At 43.5% G+C, this 24140-nt stretch overlaps 1 protein-coding gene across 1 annotated transcript in view; it reads right to left on the reverse strand.

The window, feature by feature from the left end:
- Nucleotides 1-1559: 1559 nt before the first annotated feature.
- fam151a (family with sequence similarity 151 member A) overlaps nt 1560-24140 on the reverse strand; it is a 54776-nt gene continuing 32195 nt past the window's right edge. Inside the window, exons 4-8 of the mRNA XM_055642349.1 lie at nt 21038-21200; nt 11968-12192; nt 7474-7613; nt 6126-6263; nt 1560-3833 (exon numbers count right to left, since the gene is read on the reverse strand). Of these exons, the coding sequence (XP_055498324.1) occupies nt 3169-3833; nt 6126-6263; nt 7474-7613; nt 11968-12192; nt 21038-21200 (1331 nt within the window). The 3' untranslated portion in view covers nt 1560-3168. The remainder of the gene's footprint in view (nt 3834-6125; nt 6264-7473; nt 7614-11967; nt 12193-21037; nt 21201-24140) is intronic.

A 24140-nucleotide genomic window follows, 5' to 3' on the forward strand; every position in this document is an offset into this window, starting at 1 on the left:
ATCTGCCAGTAGATGACGGGTAAATAAGACATTTAGGATATTTAATTTGACTGTATAGCATGCAAACAACATCTTTTCACTGTAGACACAAAATGCTGGAGTAACTCAGCGGGGCAGGCAGCATCTCTGGAGAGAAGGAATGGGTGACGTTTCGGGAAGGGTCTCGACCCGAAACGTCACCCATTCCTTCTCAGCACAGATGCAGCCTGTCGCGCTGAGTTACTCCAGCATTTGTGTCAACCTTCAATTTAAACCAGCAGCTCCAGTTCTTTCCTACACATCTTTTCACTCTATCTCAGCACGTGATAATTATGATAAACTAAACTGAAACTAAGGTGGTTATTGATGCCGAAGGAAGTTGGACTGGATGATTGATGAGGCCTAGAATGGAATTGGACATTAGACACAGGATCAGAACAACATGATTGAGGAATTGGAAAGGGTGTGAAGGAAAAAGGTGACCTGCAATGGTTCCACGGAGAGAGCAGAAAACGTCTGGAGATTTTGGTGATCGTAAGTTTGAGGTGAATGCTGGATGGGGGGTCATCCAAATGATCTTTGGAGTAGACATAGATTAAGTTGAAAAGGAATGGCTGGAGTTTTTGTGGCATAATGCAGGGACACTGCTGGAGGTATTAACATATGTATATATGTATGATGGTGAAACAGACATTTATAGGACACCAATGGTTTCCAGCTCCCAAATGTCTTCTCGAAACGAGATGAAAATTAAGGCTGGATGTGAACAGTGGAACTGGTAGTCCCCTCCCCCAACCTAGTTGTCCTGCCAGTTCCACTGTTTGCATCCATATATCCCTTCATTATCACCTCTTCCACAGCCAACACTGGACCATTGTGGGCTCCATTTTTCCATGGTAATCGGTGTCAACTGATTTTATTCTGAACCTTTTCATAACATTAATTCCCCCCCCGCCCCCCCGACTCACAGTCCACCCAAAATATCACCTATTCCTTCTCTCCAGACATGCTGCCTGACCCGCTGAGTGACTCCAGCATTTTGTGTCTATCTTGGATCCCATAAATGTTCTTTTCACTATCACACATTACAGGCTTTCTATTTATAAAACTGTTTCCTATACTAAAATTTACATTAAATACCATAATTGACTACTATGCACAATATTTAAAACCGATTTTCCTACTTTGGTGCAAATAACTAGAACTTGGTTGATGGGCCAGTTTGATGTGTTCAGATTTACCATTTGTGAATGAGGAAATAAGCTAATTGCTCAAATCATTCATTTAAACTGCTTTGGCACTTGCATCAACTTGTGAGTGACAAAAAAAATAATATATATAATTTAAAAGGAATTTCTACATTTTAGAATTGACTGAAAAAAATCTTCTCCACCCAGCGCAGTTCTGATAAGGGAGAGTCCTAGCAAATTCTATGTCCTGCCCATTCTTTTGAGGGAGTGCAGCGCAGGTTTGCAAGGTTAATTCCCGGGATGGCGGGACTGTCAAATGCTGAGCGAATGGAGCGGCTGGGCTTGTACACTCTGGAGTTTAAAAGGATGAGAGCGGATCTTATTGAAACATATAAGATTATAAGGGTTTGGACACGCTAGAGGCAGGAAACGTTCCCGATGTTGGGGGAGTCCAGAACCAGGGGCCACAGTTTAAGAATAAGGGGTAAGCCATTTAGAACGTAGATGAGGAAATACTTTTTCACACAGAGAGTTGTGAGTCTGTGGAATTCTATGCCTCAGAGGGCGGTGGAGGCCGGTTCTCTGGATACTTTCAAGAGAGAGTTAGATAGGGCTCTTAAAGATAGCGGAGTCAGGGGATATGGGGAGAAGGCAGGAACGGGGTACTGATTGGGGATGATCAGCCATGATCACATTGGATGATGGTGCTGGCTCGAAGGGCCGAATGACCTACTCCTGCACCTATTGTCTATAGTTTATTTTCTACCTGCTTTCAAAGTATTATTTTCTACCTGCTTTCTGCTGCAATACTGGTCTGGTGATCAACTGTTAATTACGCAAGTATTCCTAATTCCTGTCCAGAAAAAAGTCTATCTGTGCCGAGAGTTGCTCTTTTCCTGTCATGAGATTTTAAACACAGCAATGTGATCAGCAGGATTGCTTATCCGCAGATTCTCTGTGAAGAATGTAAATTACAGAGTGTGATTTAGATAGTACGAGGTGCTTTAACTGCTCTTCTATGTGTAAATTAGTTATGTTCAGTGCTATCCAGGCCTCCTGTCTTAATGTGATGCTAAGAACTAGGGAGGTCCTGTGTGCGTGAATAAAGTTAAAAGTATTTTTACGATAGATGTATGAATTTAGTTTAGTTTAGAGACACAGAGCGGAAACAGACCCTTTCGACCCACCAGCGATCCCCGCACACTAACGCTATCCTGCACACACTAGGGACAATTTATATTAATAGAAAGCCAATTAACCTACAAACCTGCATGTCTTCGGTGTGTGGGAGGAAACTGAAGATCTCAGAGAAAACCTACGGGAGAACATGCAAGCTCCGTACACAGAGCACCAGTAGTCGGATTCGAATCAGGGTCTCTGGCGCTGAAAGCGCTGTAAGGTAGCAACTCTAACGCTGCACCACCGTACCGCCCTGAATTGGTATTCTCTAATATGTTAGCGACAGGATAGACGAGTTGGAGTGTTCACCCATTGCCCAGATGGAGTTTTGGGGCATGTCCCATACAATATATATCGTGTTTGAATTCTTGGAGAGAGCAGTGAAATAGTTCATTCCTGCACATCAAAAGGTGACTACATTGCAAACTAGAATTCATGACACAGTGTTCCTTGTTACACTTGTTATCCTGCAAAGGCATTATAACCAAAGATCATCTAGGTTTCTCCAGTGAAGAACAAATTTTCAATGGAATTATACCTTGCTGGATAATAATTCACTAAAATGCACATTAACCTTTTGTGCTCAGCAGCTTATTCAACAAGCTTTTACAATCAATATTCAGAAAATTACCTTTGGTAACAAAAGCTTAAATACTGATTCATCTAATGAAAAATTAAGATGATGCACCTTACAACTGGGCAACAAATGAACCAACAAATTCTGTGGATCCCTCTAAGGGCTACTGATTTGGAGCTTATAAATGATTTGCCTGAAAGGCAGGAATATGTGAAGATAAATTCAGAGGGTTGGAAACCATTTTTATGAAGTGAAAATATCAATCATGAAGTTGTTTTTATAATCTGGAGGTAATCGGTAATAAATCCGCCGACTACTGTGAAGTCGAATTTTGATTAGCCCTGGAAATCCATCCCCGTATGTGCCTTGTGCGTGTACGTGTTCCACTGTCAGAGTGTAGCTGGGAGACGCCTGCAGCAGACGGACGGGTATCTGCGCTGATTTAGATAAAGGAACAGCCTGAAGCTGGAAGGACACCATTTGCCACAACCCCCGACAGAGGCTCAGCATGTCTTCCACTAATGGTTGTGTGTAGCCATCGACAAGTGCTTCAGCTGGCCAACTTGGAGCGATAGTTACAAAAGGAAATATTTTATTGATGGTATTGATGAATTGATTTCCTTCAATATAGCCTGGGGTGCTAAAGTTGCCGTAAGAGAGATCCATGCTGATCCATATGGGTATGCGGAGAACATGTGCTCTATAAAGTTGACGGAGCAGATATAGGGTTGGAGTAAGTGCCTGTCTGGTTTTTATCTTTAGGTAAATGCCCCACAGTTTCGATGAAAGGAAGACCTGATTTAGAACAGATTTCAAAGGGAATTCTGATCCGGGTTTGGAACTTTCCACCATTGGAATAGCGTTGCTTTTACTCTTCACGTTCAAAACGAGCATCCCTCCAGTGTCTCCTAAATAAATCAAAGGAAGAACATTTATCAGTTGTATTCAAGTTTATGTTTTCAGTTTTACAACTTATTAATCAAACTTAGACAATATTTAACTGTAAAAGCAAACCTGGCCCTCAGGAAATAATCAAAGGTAAAATCAATCGAGGTTGGCTGTAGAGTGGATATGACCTAAAGAAATTCGACACAAAGCCATTTCCTGCCTCTCCAGCTATGCCAGCCTATGATGCAACAATTACAAATCTGTATTACATAATACCTTTCTAATTCTGGACCAGTGATTTTCCTTTGGCTGATCAAATACATAAATCCTGAACGTCATGTGTATAATAATAATAATAATAATAATAATAATAATAATAAACTTTATAGCGGACTCGAAGTCCAGACAAGGGGCAACATTACATAAAAATGCATTGCATATTAAAAAATATAAACTACATATAAAATCTTAGTATATCACTTATAAAAGCATCATAAATTATATATTTAAAAAAAACACAATACATTAATTAAAAATCCAGATTAAAAGAATGATCAATGTCATACAACGAGACAACGATCCCAGTTGTATAGAGTCAGACAGCATGGACACTGGCCATTTGGCCCAACCTGCCCACACCGAGTTGAGCTGATGGACCAGTTCCCATGCTGAATGACAATGACCCTACACAAATGGCATTAAATGCTTGTGTGTTTGATCAGCCAAAGGAAAAGTCCTTGTGTGGGAATTGTTAGAATGATGGTGTTCTGATGAGTAAAGTGTATGTTCTTTGACTGACACTGGATATTTCAATCGCATCTTCAATTCTTATCACAATCTCTATCATCTGCAGACTCTTGGGTCTCATTAAAAATAAGTTGTCCTCTGCCTCTTCCCCCCCCCCTCCATATTTTCATCATTCCTTATGACATAGGAGGCCATTTAGACTGCACCAGCTCATTTCACCTTGAAACATGTTCCTTGAACCATGTTGTCCCTCCATTTTCCTCAATCCTCACTAGATTCTACTGCTCACTAATTAATGCTAGTAATTGCCCTTAAACGCTAAGAGCATTTTGCAGTGGCAAATGAAGGTAACAAACTGCATGTCTTTGGTACGTGGGTGGAAACTCACGAATTCCACGCAGATAGTACTGGAGGCCAGGATTGAACCTGGATCCCAGGAACAGCTGTGCCAGTTGCCTCACCCCAAACCCCGCCAACCAATACATACTTGAAAAGCAAAAAAAAAAATCTGCTGGAAACGGGAAATAAAAAAATAGTGCTGGAAAAGAGCAGGTGGGAATTGGTGAAAAGTTCATGAACCTGGAATGTTAATTCCATTCTTCACTTGCCCTGGATGCTGCCTGACCCAGTGAGTATATCCATTTCCCACTTTCTATCAAAAATATAGTTACAGTTATTTTTGGAAGCTTGTTTAGTTTCAAGACATTGAAAACGTATTGCTATTCTCCCTGGTCTTTAATACTTTAGTACTTTAGAGATACAGCATGAAGACAGGCCCTTTGGCCCACCGAGTCTACGCCGACCAGCGATCACCCCGTACACTAGCATTATTTTACACACTAGAGACAATTTACAATTTACAGATGCCAATGAACCTACAAACCTGTATATCTTTGGGGTGCGGGAGGAAACCCGGAGAAAACACATGCGGTCACAGGGAGAACGTACAAACTCCGTACAGACAACACCCGTAGTCAGGCTTGAACCAGGGTCTCTGGTGCTGTATGGCAGCAACTCTACCGCTGCACCACTGTGCTGTCCTGGTCCAGCAAAGGTTTATTGTGCAAGAGATATTGGTGATCTTGGAGCCTCTTGTAGCCTCTCAGGTTAAGCAAATCTGATGAGTTAAGTGTTATATGCAGTGTTCTAACATCACAGAGAAATCAACTGAGCAATACGATAAGCAGGGTCTGGGCAGAACATAAGACCAGATCTCAACTTTCTAGTGATACTCCAGAACTCTTTACATGAGCTGAAAAACAACGGTGATAAATATGATGAAATATAATCCCCCTGGCTAATCTTGCATTATCCTGTTTCGAGATGGACAGAACAATTTCCATCAACAATATCTAGCAGGCCTTGAGGTGTCTGGAGAAGAGTCTCAACCTGAAACGTCACCCATTCCTTCTCTCCAGGGATGCTGCCTGTCCCACTGAGTCACTCTATCTACCCTGCCCATTTGAATGTGCCAAAGACAAGGTGACGAGACCGAGTCTGCTCTTGAAGTTCGGCCCTATGTGTGTAAATGAAAAGTTTTGTTAATTATGGAGGAACATCATTACCTTGCAGAAGTTTTGAGAAGTCCAACAACGTGGCTCCAATGTTGAGCCACTCGATCTCTAATTCTTGGATATGTTCATGGGGAAAGTAGTCCAATATGTTCCCCCCAGGGTAAAACCTTCTGCTTCTATTTGTCTGCACTGTACACAATTAAAATGGATGACCTGGATTTATAACATTGAATTTTGACTTAACAAGAACATTTAACTCAATTTTTATCTTATTCTAAATCTGTCCTCCCACCCCTTCTATAACATAGAACAGTACAGCATTGGAATGAGCCCTTCAACCCATAAGGTCTACGACAAACATGGCGCCAAGTTCAACTGGATTTCATCTGCATGTACATGATCCATATTCCTCTATTCCTTCCACTTCCATTTGCCTATCTAAAAGTTTGTTAAATGCCACTATCAGATCTGGCTCTACCACCACCCATGGCAATGCATTCCAGGCTCCCACCACTCCCTGTTTTAAAATAAAACTTGCCCTGCACATCTCCATTAAACTTTCCTCCTCTCACTTTATGGCTACGCCCTCTAGTGTTGGTCATTTCTACCCTGAAAAAAGGATCTGACCGTCTACCCTATCTCTGCCTCGCATCATTTTATATACTTCTATCCAGTCTCCTGTCAACCTCTGACATTCCAGAGAAAACAATCCAAGTTTACCCACCACTTCTTGTAGCTGAAACCCTCTAACCCAGGCAGTATTCTGGTAAATCTCCCCTACACCCTCTCCAAAGCCTCCACATCCTTTCTGCAATGGAGCAACCACAAGTCGGCAATACTCCAAGTGCAGCCCAAGCAAACTTTTATAGAGCTGCATTCATGACTTCCTTGGAGGAGGCCATGAGAGGATCAGGAATGCAAGAGGACTATGGAACTACGGTGCTGAAATAACCTGACGTGGAAATTTATAACTTTATATTCCTTATTACTCTGTCAAAATCCTGGAACTGTCCACCTAACAGCACCTTTCCCCAAGCTTTGGACTGGTCGAAGGAGATGATACAACACCACATCTTTAAGGGCAATATTTAGGCAACAACTTATAATAATAGGGCATTGACCATCAAGGTAAAATAACGTTGAACAGTGGTTTACCAGGTTGGGTTCCAGTTCAGGTTGAAATTAAAACCTACAGCAGTAAGAACGTGATGACTAGAGCCATGGCAATCTATCTCAACGCGAATAAACTTCAATTCATCATGAGTTTGCTTGTGTGGGTTTTCAACCACTGGATACCAGGCAAATGGCAAGAGCATCATTGCCAAGTTTGGCTTGCACATTAATGTGTGCACTTCAGTAAGAAATGGTAAAATAATTTCAAAGAAAATAGAATGCATACATGCAATTTGTTTGAATTGTGACAAAACTGGTTCATAAATGTCGTAATAGATTTGTTCAATGTTGCTGTTGTCTCTGAAGAATAAGAGATTTTCCACAGTGATGAAATCAATTGATCCCTGCCACAGAGTGAGACTGTACCTATAGACACAAACAATCATTACAAATGTGAAAAGCGGGAAACTAAAGGAGAACACTGAACATTGCAGGAAACTGCACAGATCATTATTTTCTGTCCAATTTTCTCCTTTCAATTCTTCAAGTTGGATATTTATTGGTGCTAATACCTTGTATTGATCTTGATTAGCATTCCCTGGGAGATGTGTTCCTTCTGGGGGGAAAATATCACCCGTAATCTGTGAATGTGTAGTTTTCCTGTTGATATGGTCCAGAAGAATAATCATTTTGGATATGGAATAGAATGCAATTTATTGTCATTCAAACCTAGGTTTGAACTAAATATCATTTCTACATGTACATATATGTATTGTCATGCAATAACCATGTATTGTATTACTCATGTATTGTCTTTCTGCTGTCTGGTTAGCACGCAACCAAAGCTTTTTACTGTACCTCGGTACATTCGGTGTAGCAGATTCACTCATCCCAGCCCGCCGCCTCAATACCGCCTCTATTCCCACAGGGGGCCGCTCCGCTAAACCTTCCCTATTAGATACTGTGTCTTTTCCTCAGCTAATAAAGCAGGGTAGGTACAGACCTGTGAGAGATTTTTGTTTTCATCTTCAAACGTTGAGGGGAGAGTTGGTGAGCATTTTAAGAGGAGAGAATTTTAAGAGAAGAGGAGAGAAAGAAAAATTGGCGGAAAAGTGGAGCGAAAGTTGCAATTTGATTGAAATGGGGCTTTGTTTCAAGTGAAGGCGGGGAAAGCATTTGAAAATTCACTTGAAAAACAGGCACTTTATTAGCTGTGGGAAGAGAGGCGGTATTGAGGCAGAGGGCTGGGGTGAGTGAATGTGCTACACCGAGGTGTTGGCTCAGGAGGCTTTGGTGAGAGGGCTGAGGAAAGGGTAAATAGCAGGTTAAGGTACAGTCTATTTCTCTGGGTTATTCTCCCGAGGTTTTTGGTGTCCAATTTCTGACCTACCACCCCCGTGCCTTTAGTTTAAACCCTCCCGAGTGTAACCAGGCAATGTCCTTGCAAGGATACTTTCCTGGTGGTCACCCATCTATTCTCTGTCTGCACCTTAGGTGTGATCACCTCTCGATACTTCACTCTCCCAAATGAGTCTGAGGTCGTCCAGCCGCAGCTCCAGTTCCCTAACATGGTCTTTAAGGAGCTGCAGCTGGAGACACCGCCTGCAGATGTACAGTAGTCCTCTGGGACACTGGCCGTCTTGCTGAGTTCCCCCAGGCTGAGCACTCCATTGCACTAGCTTACATTCCCACCTACACCAGCACCAGGTTGTACTGTGAAACAAAGTGATAGACCAAACCTTCTTCTGCCCTCACCATAGTTTCCTCATTCATTCGTTCCTTCATCATCGTCGAAAAAATTAGCGACGCAGTGGTGCTGGTTTCCAACGGGAACGGTGACGGACGCACTACACATCTCTGTCCTCCAGTTCCTGCGGACTTCCGCCGCTGGAAGTATAGGATTTTGGTGTGTGTGCTTTATCATCAACCCTTACAATGCTGTGTACGACAGTGATCACAACTTCTACTGAAGTTGGCTCGCTAGAAGCTCATCTGCCCTTTGACAGGTCTTGTTTTTGGTCCTGCTGGGGGTCCATAGCCCCCTCCTCTCCTGGCAAACCAGGTGGGGGAGACGGTTTAGTTGTCGACTATCCGACCATGGAGCAGGTAGCACGGGATTACATGGTATGGGGGGGGAGGAACTCCCCCTGACATAGCTTCCTCATGCCCAAGCCTCTTGAGCCAAAGCCTCAATGCCCCACTCTTGCTCTGTCCACTCCCACTGTGACCACTTCACGAGGCTTTTATTGGCAAATTAGCCAACCTGTGAGACTTGGCTCATTAACCTGCTCCTATAACGGGGGATCTGATAGACGTATAAAATTATGAGGCAACGAGAGGGTCGACAGTCCGAATATTTTTTCCAGGGTGGAAAAAAATTCAAATACTGTAGGGCATAGTTTTGAGGTGAGAGGGGCAAGGTTTAGAGGATTTATGCATGACAAGTTTTTTTTAAACAGAAGGCAGTGAGTACCTGGAATGTGCAGCCAGAGGTGGTGATTGAAGCAGAAATGTTAGAGGCATTTAGGAGACTTTTGGATAAGCATATGGATATGCAAGGAATGGAGGGATATGGCTTATGTGCAGGTAGATAAGTGATGGTCTTGGCATCATGTTTGGCACAGACATTGCGGGCCGAAGGGACTGTTCTCTGTCCTGTAACCTCAGTGGATGATATTTGACTATCTGGCTTGGGGCAGATTGAAGAAGGGATAAGTCTATTTATGCCCCGCATAAATCAGCCGGTGGAATTGGCATTCTTGGTGCGTGCGTGTGTACACCCGCCTGTGCATATGCTCTCTAGTTGTACGTGACTTGTAAACATTATACACGCATGGGGCAGAAGGAGGTGGCTCAAGAAGTCATTTCATCAAAACATGTCAAGCTAGATGTAATTAATTGAATGCACCCGTTCTCAGAAATGATTCCCCGCCACAGAACTGGATTAGCTACATCGCATCATTCCTATAAATCTCCTTCTATACATGGGCATGCTTAGTTTCACTCTGATAGAATAAATGATTGTGTGGAAAAGGGCAAACGTTTCTACCAATGCGCAGATAGACACAAAACGCTGGAGTAACTCAGCGGGATAGGCAGCATCTCTGGAGAGAAGGAATGGGTGATGTTTCGGGCGAAGGGTCTCGACCCAAAAGGCCACGCATTCCTTCTCTCCAGATATGCTGCCTGTCCCTCTGAGTTCTTCCAGCGTTTTGTGTCTATCTTCGGTTTAAACCAGCATCCTACACATTTCTATCAATGCGTTGAGTTTGCTGTCAAATCTGAACCTGATCGTGAGCTACGAGCAATACCACAAGGAAAATAGACCACTCAAAGCTTTGCAATCCCTTGCATTGTCACAACAGGTTTTTGCTGGGTGACTGTGGCTAGAAATGTCATAATCACATTATCCAGCTTTGTCCAGTTTACCCCAGACCTCTGCCACCTCCAGCAGAATTATAGTTTTGTATCCTAGTGCTGGTACCTACTTGCTTTTGTACTTAAAAACAATTGATTCTATAATAAGATTCAATCAATGACAATAACGCACCATGTGTGAATCAAATAAAAATATATCCTGAGATTATTTGAATTAATTTATGCATAATTTTAATGCTGCTATTGAAAGAGAAATATGTTTTTAAAAACTTAGCATTTAACCCAATCAGACCATTTTAAAATAAATAGAACAATTGTTTTAATAAATTAAATAAAATGTTTGCGTTGATTCTGGCATGACTCCATGAACAAATGCCCATTCATATTCAATTCACATTCTGGGTGCCAGTGATTAGTATCCACCTAATGCTGCATGTGGTTATACTGATTATTTCTAATTACTATCTAAACAAATGCCCCAGGAAACACTCATTTGAGTCTCTTCATTAATTAACCAGCTGCCAGATAACAGGAAGCAAATTCAAATTCACATTTGTTCCATTTATGCTATTTCATTTGAAGCACCACTCTTCCTCTACAGCATTACATGGCACGGGTACTGAGGACATAATATTTGCAAAAGAGGGGCATTGTCAAAGAGAGAGATGCAGTCCTGCACCTTGGGCATGTCAGTGTCTGGATTCACAGCATTGCCGGGAGGAAGAAATTGCCTTGAGTGTAATTCTGCCACAGCTATTTTGGACCACCTTTGGGAGTAAAGATTTGAAGAAGGCTCTCTGTTTGGCTTTACAGTGGAGAGAGTGGAGATCGATACAAAACGCTGGAGTAACTCGGCGGGTCAAGCAGCATCTCTGGAGAGAAGGAATAGCTGACGTTTCGAGTCGAGACCCTTCCTCAGTTTGAAGAATCTGAAGAAAGGTCTGGACCCGAAACATCACTTATTCCTTTACTCCAGAGATGCTACCTGACCCTGTGATTTACTCCAGCATTTTAAACCAGCAGTTTATCCTGGACAGTATAAAGAGTGGCATTGAAACAGTTTCCTGACAAGAAAACCACATGGTTGGTGTTCAAGGACTTTTTGTTTTTAACACAAAGGCCACCTGTGGCACATCCAAATGGTTTTATTGTTGTTTTTGATACCTGGAGCAGGTACTTAAGCTCCCAGCAATATTCTGCATACCTTGCATGCAGCATCATTTGAAGATGGTGAATCCTGTCATACTGTACATGCACTCATAGTGAGAATCCGTGATACTATCAATATTGGAGAGCATGCAAAACAAAGCTCGTCACATGTGCCAATAACAAACCTAATCCTGAATATTAAAATTGTAAATCTAAGCAATGGTTTTGTTAATTAAGATTCCTTTACATTTACCTCGGTGATTGCTTGAGCAGCCAACTAAAATGTGGCCAGGCTTGCTTCAGTAGCACAGCTCTGACTGGAAATGTAACACGTTGCGATAGACCCTTGACCAGATCGTACATCTCCTCCACCATCCTTCGAGTATAGGGTTTGGTTGCAATCAGTGGTAAGTAAAGTGTCATCCAGCCAGGGGAGAGGATGACATTTGGAAACTTCTGCTGAATAAGACTCAGAAACCTGCATGAAATATTTAACAGAACAGAATTAGAAACTGTTCAACAAGAATTGAATGCAATATACTGTATGTGTTTAATATAAGGTCTGGCACCCATTAGGGTCTGCTATTCCTGAACCTTTCCTTTTGCTATTCCAATATTAGTACATCTTCAAGATATCTGCAAAGCATTGGCCAACATAATATTGATTTCTCTAACTTCAAATAACCCTGGCATTCCCTATCTCTCTATTCTTCCCCACCCAGCTTCTCGTTTTCACCCAACAAACAGCTAACAATGGCCTGTTTCTTTTATAATTGTTACTTTTTTGAATATCTTTCATTCATTGTTCTTTATCTCTACAAAATCTCCGTCTATCTCTCGTTTCCCTTTTCCCTGTCATCTGAAGAAGGGTCTCAACCCGAAACGTCATCCATTCCTTCTCTCCAGAGATGCTGCCTGTCCCGCTGAGTTACTCCAGCATTTTGTGCCTGTCTTCGGCCAATGTAGCGATTTCCTTTTCATTTATTCAGGCAGTAAGGGGGTTGTAATGAACCCTGCATTCATTGCTCTTTCCTTATTTTCCCTTTGGATTTGCAAGCAGATGCGAGTTGGCCTTGGCATCATGTTCACCACAATACAGTACAGTAGAGTAAGAGTACAGTAAGGAGCACATTGACTGGTTGCATCACAGCCTGGATCGGCAACCCCAACATCCAGGAACAAAGAAATTTACAAGAAACTGCCCAGTCCACCATGGGTATTGATCTCACCATCGTGGAAGGGATCTACAATAGTTGCTGCCTCAAAATGGCAGCCAGCATCATCAGAGACCCACACCACCCTGGCCACCCTCTCATTTCACTCCTGCCGTTAGGAATGGAGAGGTGGGACCCTGAACACTGTAATGTTCAGGAGCGGCTTCTTAACTACAACCATCAGGCTACAACCTCCAAATTGGCTCCGATCTATATATCATATCATCCTTTTATTGTCATCTTGCAAAGCAACAGTTGTATAGACTTGGGGACGTTATTTTTGGCTTTGCACTATTTTCTATTTATGTCTGCTTGTTTGTTTTTTTTTATATATACTGTACTTCTCTGTTGATTATTATGGGTTTTACAGAGTAATATGATTACATATCTGTTGTGCTGCAGTAAGCAAGAATTTCATTGTTCCATTTCGCGACTTTTGACAATAAAATACTCGTGACATTGTGGGCCGAAGGGCCTGTTGCTGTGCTGTCCTGTCTATTGTTCTATGGGTCAGGTGTGCAACTGCAGCTGGGTGTCAGGGCAGTGTGTCTGGATGCAAGACCATGATGAATATGTGGATCAGGAACTGTGGGCGGATATTGAGGATAACTATGTGGCTACTATGGGGGCTAACATTGTAATTATTTGTACTAAATTGGATGACGTGTAGATTATCCAATTTAATTACAGTCTGTGTGCAGACAATTTCATTCATTCATTTTCAAGCAAATGCACAAATTTAACAAGAGAAAATACAAGACCCCGTAATCAAAAATATAGACCTGGCGTGTATACTGTCCACTGCAAGGTGCCGGTAGTGGTGGGATTGGATAGTTAAAGCAGTGGAGCAGAAGTAGAGTTCTGCCTCACAGCACCAGAGACCTTGGTTCACTTCTGACCCTCGAGTATTGTCTGTGTAGAGTTTGTACGTTCTCCCCATAACCGCATGTGTTTTCTCCAAGATTTCCAGTTCATTCCAAAGACCTGCTGCTTTGTAGGTTAATTGGCTTCTATAAATTGCCCCTCGTGTGTGGGATGCAAAAGTGGGGCAACATGGAACTGGTGTGCGGGTGATCAGTGGGTGGCCTGGACTCAGTGGGCCGAAAGGCCTGTTTCCACTCTGTATCTCCAAACTATATCTAAACTGTAAACTAAAACCCTTGCAGCTGCAGTCATCCAGATAAGTTGTTTGCAGTCTATTGAACAAATGATTTGCAGTAGGTATTAGGATCAGCTTTGGGGAATCAGGACTGTTTTAGAGCGCATTCAGCTCAAACTATTAGAAATCAAAAATACGAAACGTCTGTTTAAAAATATACAGCTACCAGTGAGTAATATCACAAGGAACATAGTTGTAAAAAGCTATATAAAGTTCTCAATTTGTTGCCGCTTGCTTCGTCTGCATCACTCACCTGCAGACAACCATTGTTATTTAGTACAATCCAAGTTATTTGGCAAAATCCAAGGACTGGGTTGCCAACTCCCTCCAGAACCTTTTAATTCAAAGTCTCCTGGTTATTCAGTCCAAAGGGGTACATTATTTTATATGTAACACAGCCAGACCTCCTTGTAAAGTTTCCAATTTGTAGCTCACAATTAGCTTTTACCTACAACAATGTTTTAATCCAAAAGCTATACAGTACTTACATAGAAACATAGAAACATAGAAATTAGGTGCAGGAGTAGGCCATTCAGCCCTTCAAGCCTGCACCGCCATTCAATATGATCATGGCTGATCATCCAACTCAGTATCCCGTACCTGCCTTCTCTCCATACCCCCTGATCCCCTTAGCCACAAGGGCCACATCTAACTCCCTCTTAAATATAGCCCATGAACTGGCCTCAACTACCCTCTGTGGCAGAGAGTTCCAGAGATTCACCACTCTCTGTGTGAAAAAAGTTCTCCTCGTCTCGGTTTTAAAGGATTTCCCCCTTATCCTTAAACTGTGACCCCTTGTCCTGGACTTCCCCAACATCGGGAACAATCTTCCTTGGTATTTTGTAAATACCAACATGGTGTTGAATAATGTTGACGTATCTCTTCCCGATTACCCTTGATAGACAAACTGCTCATCTGACCAATGTCATGCAGTCAGAGTGCAGAGAAACTCAAGGTAATCTCATACAGACGTGGGAAAGGAACACATCCCCAGTCATGGCATTATGTCTGAAAATTGAGGAAACCCAGGTATGTTTGAGATAAAAGATCACGTGTGAGTGGAATGAATGGCCAAAGCCTTCTTGTACTGTTTACAGTTTTGTGTTACAGGGATGCAGCCAGGATACATGGTGTTACTGGGGTGAAGTCACGCTCGGTCACATGAAAGGGATGCAGCTCGGAATATATCATGCGGCAGGGAGTAATCACGGTTGTGGCATGACATGCTGCTGCCATGACCACACTATGCATTGTGCAACTGCGTTCTCAGTTTATGATCATAATTAGGGAACTGAAAGATTGGTAAGGATATATTTCAGGATTTGCATGAAAATGTTTTTCTTTTAATTGCTGAGACAAGAGACCAATAATATTATCAAAATATTCTACACAGATCCTGCAATCTGTTGAGATGGAATTTAAAACTTAGGCCTTGAGATGTTGTCTACAGGATTTGCGATCGGCATTTACATTTGATATAGTCCCCCATGGTAGGCAGATCAGGAAGATTAAGATGCCAACTGGCTTACTAATAGAAAACAGGGTTGTGGAGGTAGCATGTTACTCTGGAGGTCTGAGACCAGTGGAGTTAAGCCCTTGTCCCACTTAGGCAATTTTTTCGGCGACTACAGGCGACTAGGCTGTTGCCACACGGTCGCGGGGTGACGCCTGTATGGTCGTGAGTAGTCTTCTCAAGTCACCTAAAGAGTCGTAACGTTTTTCTGGTCGCTGATGGATTTTGAAATGTTCAGAACTTTTCGGAGACTGTGGGCTTGACGTAGCTCCTGTTGTAGGTGCTGTCGTAGGTTGTCGCCAGGATGGCGCAGATTGTCGCCGGCTGCCCGGTGAATTCCATTGGTGACTACCTACGTCAACCTACATCAACCGGCGCCAGGTACCGGTGACTGAATTGTCATCAGTTGTCGCTGACAGGGTCGTTGCTTGTCATAGCTTGTCGCGGGAGGATGTAGGTTGACTTTGGTTGTCCCCTGGGTGGTCGTAGCTTGTCATAGGTATGGTCGTAGGTGGACGTCCTAATGGGTCGCCGGTTGTCGGTAGCTTGCCGTAGCTTGACCTCGATTAGGTGGTAGGTTGTTGTAGACATTGTCGTAGGGGGGGTCCAGTCGCTGCTTTTTTGGCGACCTGCTACAACTTTGACAGTCACCGGCAGTCGCCGAAAGAATCGCCTAAGTGGGACTGGCCCTTTAGAGATTTTACAGATACAGTATTTTTGAGATATTAGATTAGATTAGATTAGATTATTACTTTATTATGTGCGGTCATATAGTATGGAAACAGGCCCTTCAGCCCACTGGGTCCACTCAAACCCTCAGTCACCTATTCACGTTCTATGTTATCACTAGTTATATGTTATCTCACTTTCTCACCCGTTCTTATATTTTAGAGGCGATTTTATAGGAGCCAATTAATCTGCAAATCTTTGGGATATGGGAAAAGCCGGAAGGCTCAGTGGAATCCCACGTGGTCACAGAGAGAATGTGCAAACTCCACAGATTTTTATTTGTTCAATTTTTTTTTTAAAGTGGGCGGCGGGGTGGCACAGCGGTAGAGCTGCTGTCCTACAATGCCAGGGACCCGTTTTCAATCCTGACTATGAATGCTGCATGTACGGAGTTTGCACGTTCTCCCCATGACCTGCGCGGGCTTTCTCCGAGATGTTCGGTTTCCTCCCACACTCCAGAGACGTACAGGTCTGTAGGTTAAACGGCTTGGTATAATTGTAAATTGTCCCTAGTGTGTGTAGGGTAGTGTTAATGTGCGGTGATCGCTGGTCGGTGCGGACTCGGTGGGTCGAAAGGCCTGTTTCCACGCTGTATCTCCAAACTAAACTAAATAAAACAAAGCAGGACTAAGGCAGGAGAGAGGCTGGAAGTTGGTATGGGTGGTGAGGGTTAATTTTTGAGTTTGAGTTTGATAAAGCCAGTACATACCGATCAAAGATAGTCCGAGGGTCTCCAAAGAAGTATATAGTAGTTCAGGACTGCTCTAGTTGGTGGCAGCATAGTTCAGTTGCCCAATAACAGCTTGGAAGAAATTGTCCCTGAATTTGGAGGTGTGCGTTTTCACACTTCTATACCTTTTTCCCAATGGGAGAGGGGAGAAGCGGGAGTGGTCGGGGTGGACTGGGGGAGACAATGTAGACCGAAAGACGGTTCCATGGACAGAATAAGCAGAAGCATGGCAGAGAACAAGGAAGAACTGTTGGTAGAATTGCTTGTATTCTTATGGGAGAGGCCTGGTGGGTGAGGTGGATGAACTCAGGTTGTGGATGCGAGCGTGTGTCTGGGATGTTGTTGCTATTAAGGAAACCTGGTGAAGAGAGGGACAATGTAGAAAAGAACTGCAGATGCTGGTTCGAAGCTGAAGATCGATACAAAAAACTGGAGTATCTCAGTGGGTCAGACAGCATCTCTGGGGAAAAGGAATAGGTGACGTTTCGGGTTGAGACCCTTCTTCAGACTGAGAGTCAGGGGAACAGGAATTGAGAGATATAGATGATGATGAAGAGAGATATAGAACAAATGTATGAAAGATATGCAAAAAAGTAACAATGATAAGGCCAAAGGCCCATTGTTAGCTGTGCGCTAGGTGAAAACTAGTTACAGACAATGAGACTCAACAAGAAGACTTTGAAGCTTGGGTGGGGAAGGGATGGAGAGGGGGGATGCAAGGCATTACGTGAAGTTAGAGAAATCAATATTCATACCGCTGGGGTAGAAGCTGCCCAAGCGAAATATGAGATGCTGTTCCTCCAATTTGCGTTTGGCCTCACTCTGGCAATGGAGGAGGTCTAGAACAGAAATGTCAGTGTGGGAAAGGGAAGTGGAATTAAAGTGTTTGGAAACCGGGAGATCAGAGGTCCAGGGGGACTGAGCGAAGGTGTTCAGCGTAACGATGGCCCAGTCTACGTTTAGTCTCACCGATGTATAAGAGTCCGCACCTTGAACAACGATACAGTAGATGAGGTTGGAGGAGGTACAAGTGAACCTCTGCCTCACCTGAAAGGACTGTCAGGGTCCCTGGACAGGGACGACAGGAGGTATAGATGCAGCACCTGTTCCTATACCTCCTCCCGATATGTGGAACTTACATGGGAGAGGGCAAAGTTTGATCTACTCTTTGGAAATTGAGAAGGGAAGTGTTCATGGGAAAGCCTTTTGGGACCAGCTACCACTATTCTATTAGCTATAAGATAGTTATAGATGAAGACAGGGCAGGCCCACGAGTTAAAATTCTGAATTGGGGCAAAACCAACTTTGATGGCATTACATTAGAGATACAGCATGAAAACAGGCCCTTCGGCCCACCAGGTTCTCGCCGACCTGAGACCACCCATAAACTAGTTCTATTCTACACACTAGGGACGATTTACTGAAGCCAATTAACCTACAAACCTGCACGTCTTTGGAATGTGCAAGGAAACTGGAGCACCCAGAGAAAACCCACATGGTCACAGGGAGAACATACAAACTCTGTACCGACAGCACCTGTAGTCAGGATCGAACCTGGGTCTCTGATGTGATAAGGCAGATGGGATTGGTTACATTGGTATCACGTTCGGCACTGACATGGTGAGCCTAATGGGCCTGTCCCACTTAGGCGACTTTTTAGGCGATTGCAGGAGACTGCAGTTGCCACATGTTCGCTGGTGGTTGCCGGGGAGTCACCTTCATGGTCGTGAGAAGTTCCCGCATTCTCGGAACTAGTCGCGGCCTCATTAGGGTCGCCGCAAACTTTTCAACATTACAAAATTAGCGGCGACCGGAATGAAGCCGCCATGGAGAGTAGCGAGAATTCTTGTGCCGTAGGTGGGTCGCCAGGAGGTTCTAGTGGGTCACCAGGAGGTCGTAGGTTCTCGTCGGATGTAGCCGGGGCTGACCGGTGAATTTCATTGGCACATTGGGAAAAAACCGTAAGGTGTGGTTTTCAGAACCAAGGATAAACGAGCTTCACAGCCGTGTATCTCTGGCTTCTTAAAAGTTGTCTCCACTCCTTCTCCCTCAGTCTCCCCTCTCTACCCCCCTCCTTTAAAGGACATCATACACAGTGCTTTAGCCGTCTTAATTACAGCGCCAACCTTCTTGTTCATTGCGGTGTGTGTCTGTATCACCTTAGCTTTGCACCATGTGAATTTCACTTCAACAGCGCTCCCCCCGCTTGCCCTGTTCCCTGCCTGCATAACGGGCTGGTAAAGGAACCGATCTGTGTGTGTGTGTGTTCCACTCTGACAGTTGCCGTTCCAGTTGCCGGTTTTTCAGGCGACTGCCAGAACCGTGACAGTCACTTGAAATATCGCCTAAGTGGGACAGGCCCATAAGGACCTGTTATTTTGTGCTTTACTGTTCTGTGTTCTAATAGCCTTGTCTTATTTTTGTGTTGTGTCGGCTAATTCATATGTTACAGTGCCATGGATGAATTTCCATTGGTGTGCAGAAGAATCTACTTGTTGAGCGCCACTATTGACCATTTCGTATATTGACACTGAATCCAATGAAGTTCATAAAAGGCTTCAGTTCATTGTGCAACTTTTACCTCTTGACAAGGGAGACAGTGTAAGCTGGGATGTACATGCACATCATCCGACATGGCTCCAAGATTGGACTATTGACACAATACTGTAAGCATCTTCGCATTATGTTAGTGGTCTATGTGATGGCTGGCACCATGGCAATTCTTTGTTAACTTTTCAACATCCAGAGAAATAGGTGCACAATAAAAAGTTGATTTAGCTGACTAAGCATGTGACAGCCAACAATTTAGAGGTTCATATAGAAACATAGAAATTAGGTGCAGGGGTAGGCCATTCGGCCCTTCGAGCCTGCACCGCCATTCAATATGATCATGGCTGATCATCCAACTCAGTATCCCGTACCTGCCTTCTCTCCATACCCCCTGATCCCCTTAGCCACAAGGGCCACATCTAACTCCCTCTTAAATATAGCCAATGAACTGGCCTCAACTACCCTCTGTGGCAGAGAGTTCCAGAGATTCACCACTCTCTGTGTGAAAAAAGTTCTTCTCGTCTCGGTTTTAAAGGATTTTCCCCCTTATCCTTAAGCTGTGACCCCTTGTTCTGGACTTCCCTAACATCGGGAACAATCTTCCTGCATCTAGCCTGTCCAACCCCTTAAGAATTTTGTAAGTTTCTATAAGATCCCCCTCTCAATCTCCTAAATTCTAGAGAGTATAAACCAAGTCTATCCAGTCTTTCTTCATAAGACAGTCCTGACATCCCAGGAATCAGTCTGGTGAACCTTCTCTGCACTCCCTCTATGGCAATAATGTCCTTCCTCAGATTTGGAGACCAAAACTGTACGCAATACTCCAGGTGTGGTCTCACCAAGACCCTGTACAACTGCAGTAGAACCTCCCTGCTCCTATACTCAAATCCTTTTGCAATGACAGCTAACATACCATTCGCTTTCTTTACTGCCTGCTGCACCTGCATGCCTACCTTCAATGACTGGTGTACCATGACACCCAGGTCTCGCTGCATCTCCCCCTTTCCCAATCGGCCACCATTTAGATAATAGTGCTTTCCCGTTTTTGCCACCAAAATGGATAACCTCACATTTATCCACATTATACTGCATCTGCCAAACATTTGCCCACTCACCCAGCCTATCCAAGTCACCTTGCAGTCACCTAGCATCCTCCTCACAGCTAACACTGCCCCCCAGCTTAGTGTCATCTGCAAACTTGGAGATATTGCCTTCAATTCCCTCATCCAGATCATTAATATATATTGTAAATAGCTGGGGTCCCAGCACTGAGCCTTGCGGTACCCCACTAGTCACTGCCTGCCATTGTGAAAAGGACCCGTTTACTCCTACTCTCTAGCCAGTTCTCTATCCACATCAATACTGAACCCTACTGCTCAATAATTTTGAAGGTGGATTTGAAATTGGCGTCACCAAGATTAAAGTTACCTGGAGGCATTCACGGGCTGAATGAATTGTGGAACGTTCGGGCCAATGAGAATATCAGCATTTAACCAAATTGGTCTGTTGATGCACATCTCGTTTGCCTTCTTCATCAGGATGTCCAGAGAGGGATTCACTGCATCAATGCTTTTGAAATCCAATTTCATACCTGGAAAATAATATTCATTATTTGACAACAATGAAACCCTTGGGCAATTAATGGTGCGTATATAAGGTCATAACGTCACAAGTGATAGGAACAGAATTAGGCCATTCGGCCAATCAAGTCTACTCTGCCATTCAATCATGGCTGATCTATTTCTCACTCCTAACCCCATTCTCCTGCCTTCTCCCCATTACACCTGACACCCGTACTAATCAAGTATTTCAGATCTCTTGTATATTTTAGAACAGTGAAATATTTTAAGCTTTGGATGTTGTTCACATTGAATGTTTTATTCCAAATGCAAATGTATTATTGATTTTGTCACCCCTCATTTTTGACATTACTGCCTCCGAGGTATTCTGGAATGATAGTGGTAGACATAGAGTCATAGAGAAATACAGCGTGGAAACAGGCCTTTCGGCCCATCTTGCCCACACCGGCCAACATGTCCCAGCTCCACTAATTGCACCTGCCTGCATTTGGTGCATATCGCTCTAAACCTGTCCTATCCATGTACTTGTAATGTACATGATTACATGTACATGAATACATGCAATCAACTTTAATGGCATTACTGCACAAAGCTTTCCTAGACTGGCATGTGATCATTAGGTTTTCCAACATCACTGGTACACTCATTATAGACAATAGACAATAGGTGCAGGAGTTGGCCATTCGGCCCTTCGAGCCAGCACCACTCTTCAATGTGATCATGGCTGATCATCCACAATCAGTACCCCGCTCCTGCCTTCTTCCCATATCCCCTGACTCCGCTATCTTTAAGAGCCCAATCAAGCTCTCTCTCGAAAGTATCCAGAGTACCAGCCTCCACCTCCCAATGAGGTAGAGAATTCCACAGACTCACAAATCTCTGTGTGAAAAAGTGTTTCCGCATCTCCGTTCTAAATGCCTTACCCCTTATTCTTAAACTGTGGCCGCTGGTTCTGGACTCCACCAACATCGGGAACATGTTTCCTGCCTCTAGTGTGTCCAAGACCTTAATAATCTTATGTTTCAATAAGATTCCCTCTCATCCTTCTAAATTCCAGAGTATACAAGCCCAGCCGCTCCATTCTCTCAGCATATGACAGTCCCGCCATACCGGGAATTAACCTTGTAAACCTACGCTGCACTCCCTCAATGGTCCTTCCTCAAATTAATGGCCCAAAACTGCACACAATACTTCAGGTGTGGTCTCACTAGGGCCCTATACAACTGCAGAAGGACCTCCTTGCTCCTATACGCAAATCCTCTTGTTATAAAAGCCAACTTGCCATTCGCTTTCTTCACTGCCTGCTGTACTTGCATGCTTACTTTCATTGACTGATGAACAAGGACCCCCAGATCCAGTTGTACTTCTCCTTTTCCCAACTTGACACCATTTAGATAGTAATTGGCCTTCCTATTTTTGCTACCAAAGTGGATAACCTCACATTTATCCACATTAAACTGCATCTGCCATGCATCTGCCCACTCACCCAACCTGTCCAAGTCACCCTGCATTCCCATAGCATCCTCCTCACAGTTCACACTGCCACCCAGCCTTGTGTCATCTGCAAATTTGCTAATGTTACTTTGAATCCCTTCATCCAAATCATTGATGTATATTGTGAATAGCTGCGATCCCAGCACCGAGTCACTGCCTACCATTCTGAAAGGGACCTGTTAATCCCTACTCTTTGTTTCCTGTCTGCCAACCAATTTTCTATCTATGTCAGCACTCTACCCCCAATACCATGTGCCCTAATTTTGCCCACTAATCTCCTATGTGGGACCTTATCAAATGCTTTCTGAAACTCCAGGTACACTACATCCACTGGCTCTCCCTTGTCAAAAAAATCCAGAAGATTAGTCAAGCATGAGTTCCACTTTGTAAATCCATGCTGACTCGGACCGATCCTGCTGCTATTTCATCTTTTATAATTGACTCCAGCATCTTCCCCACCACCGATGTCAGGCTAACTGGTCTATAATTCTCTGTTTTCTCTCTCCTGCCTTTCTTAAAAAGTGGGATAAGATTAGCTACCCTCCAATCCACAGGAACTGATTCTGAATCTATAGAACATTGGAAAATTATCACCAATGCATCCACGATTTCTAGAGCCAATTCCTTAAGTACCCTGGGTGGGATGCAGAACATCAGGCCCTGGGGATTTATCAGCCTTCAGTCCCATCAGTCAACCCAACACCATTTCCTGCCTAATGTGGATTTCCTTCAGTTCCTCCATCACCCCAGATCCTCTGGCCACTAGTTCATCAGGAAGATTGTTTGTGTCCTCCTTAGTGAAGATGGATCCAAAGTACCTGTTCAACTCTTCTGCCAATTCCCTGTTCTCCTTAATAAATTCACCTTTTTCAGTCTTCAAGGGTCCAACTTTGGTCTTAACTAATTTTTTCCTCTACACATACCTAAAGAAGCTTTTACTATCCTCCTTTATATTCTTGGCTAGCTTACCTTCGTACCTCATCTTTTCTCCCCGTATTGTATTTTTAGTTGTCTTCTGTTGTTCTTTAAACATTACCCAATCCTCTTATTTCCTGCTCATCTTTGCTACGTTGTACTTCTTCTCTTTTATTTTTATACTGTCCCTGACGTCCCTTGTCAGCCATAGTCGCCCCTTACTCCCCTTGGAATCTTTCTTCCCCTTTGGAATGAACTGATCCTGCACCTTCTGTATTATTCCCAGAAATACCTGCCATTGTTGTTCCACTGTCGTCCTTGCTAGGTTATTTTTCCAGTCAACTTTGGCCAGCTCCTCCCTCATGGTTGCATAGTCCTCTTTATTCAACTGTAACACCGACACCTCCGATTTACCCTTCTCCCTCGTCAATTGTAGATTAAACTTGACCACATTATGGCCACTACCTCCTAATGGCTCTTTAACCTCAAGTTCCTTTATCAAATCCAGTTCATTCTTGGTTCTTGGTTCTTGGTTCTTGGGT

Source organism: Leucoraja erinacea, chromosome 10 (assembly GCF_028641065.1).
Source record: "Leucoraja erinacea ecotype New England chromosome 10, Leri_hhj_1, whole genome shotgun sequence".
NCBI lineage: Eukaryota > Metazoa > Chordata > Chondrichthyes > Rajiformes > Rajidae > Leucoraja > Leucoraja erinaceus.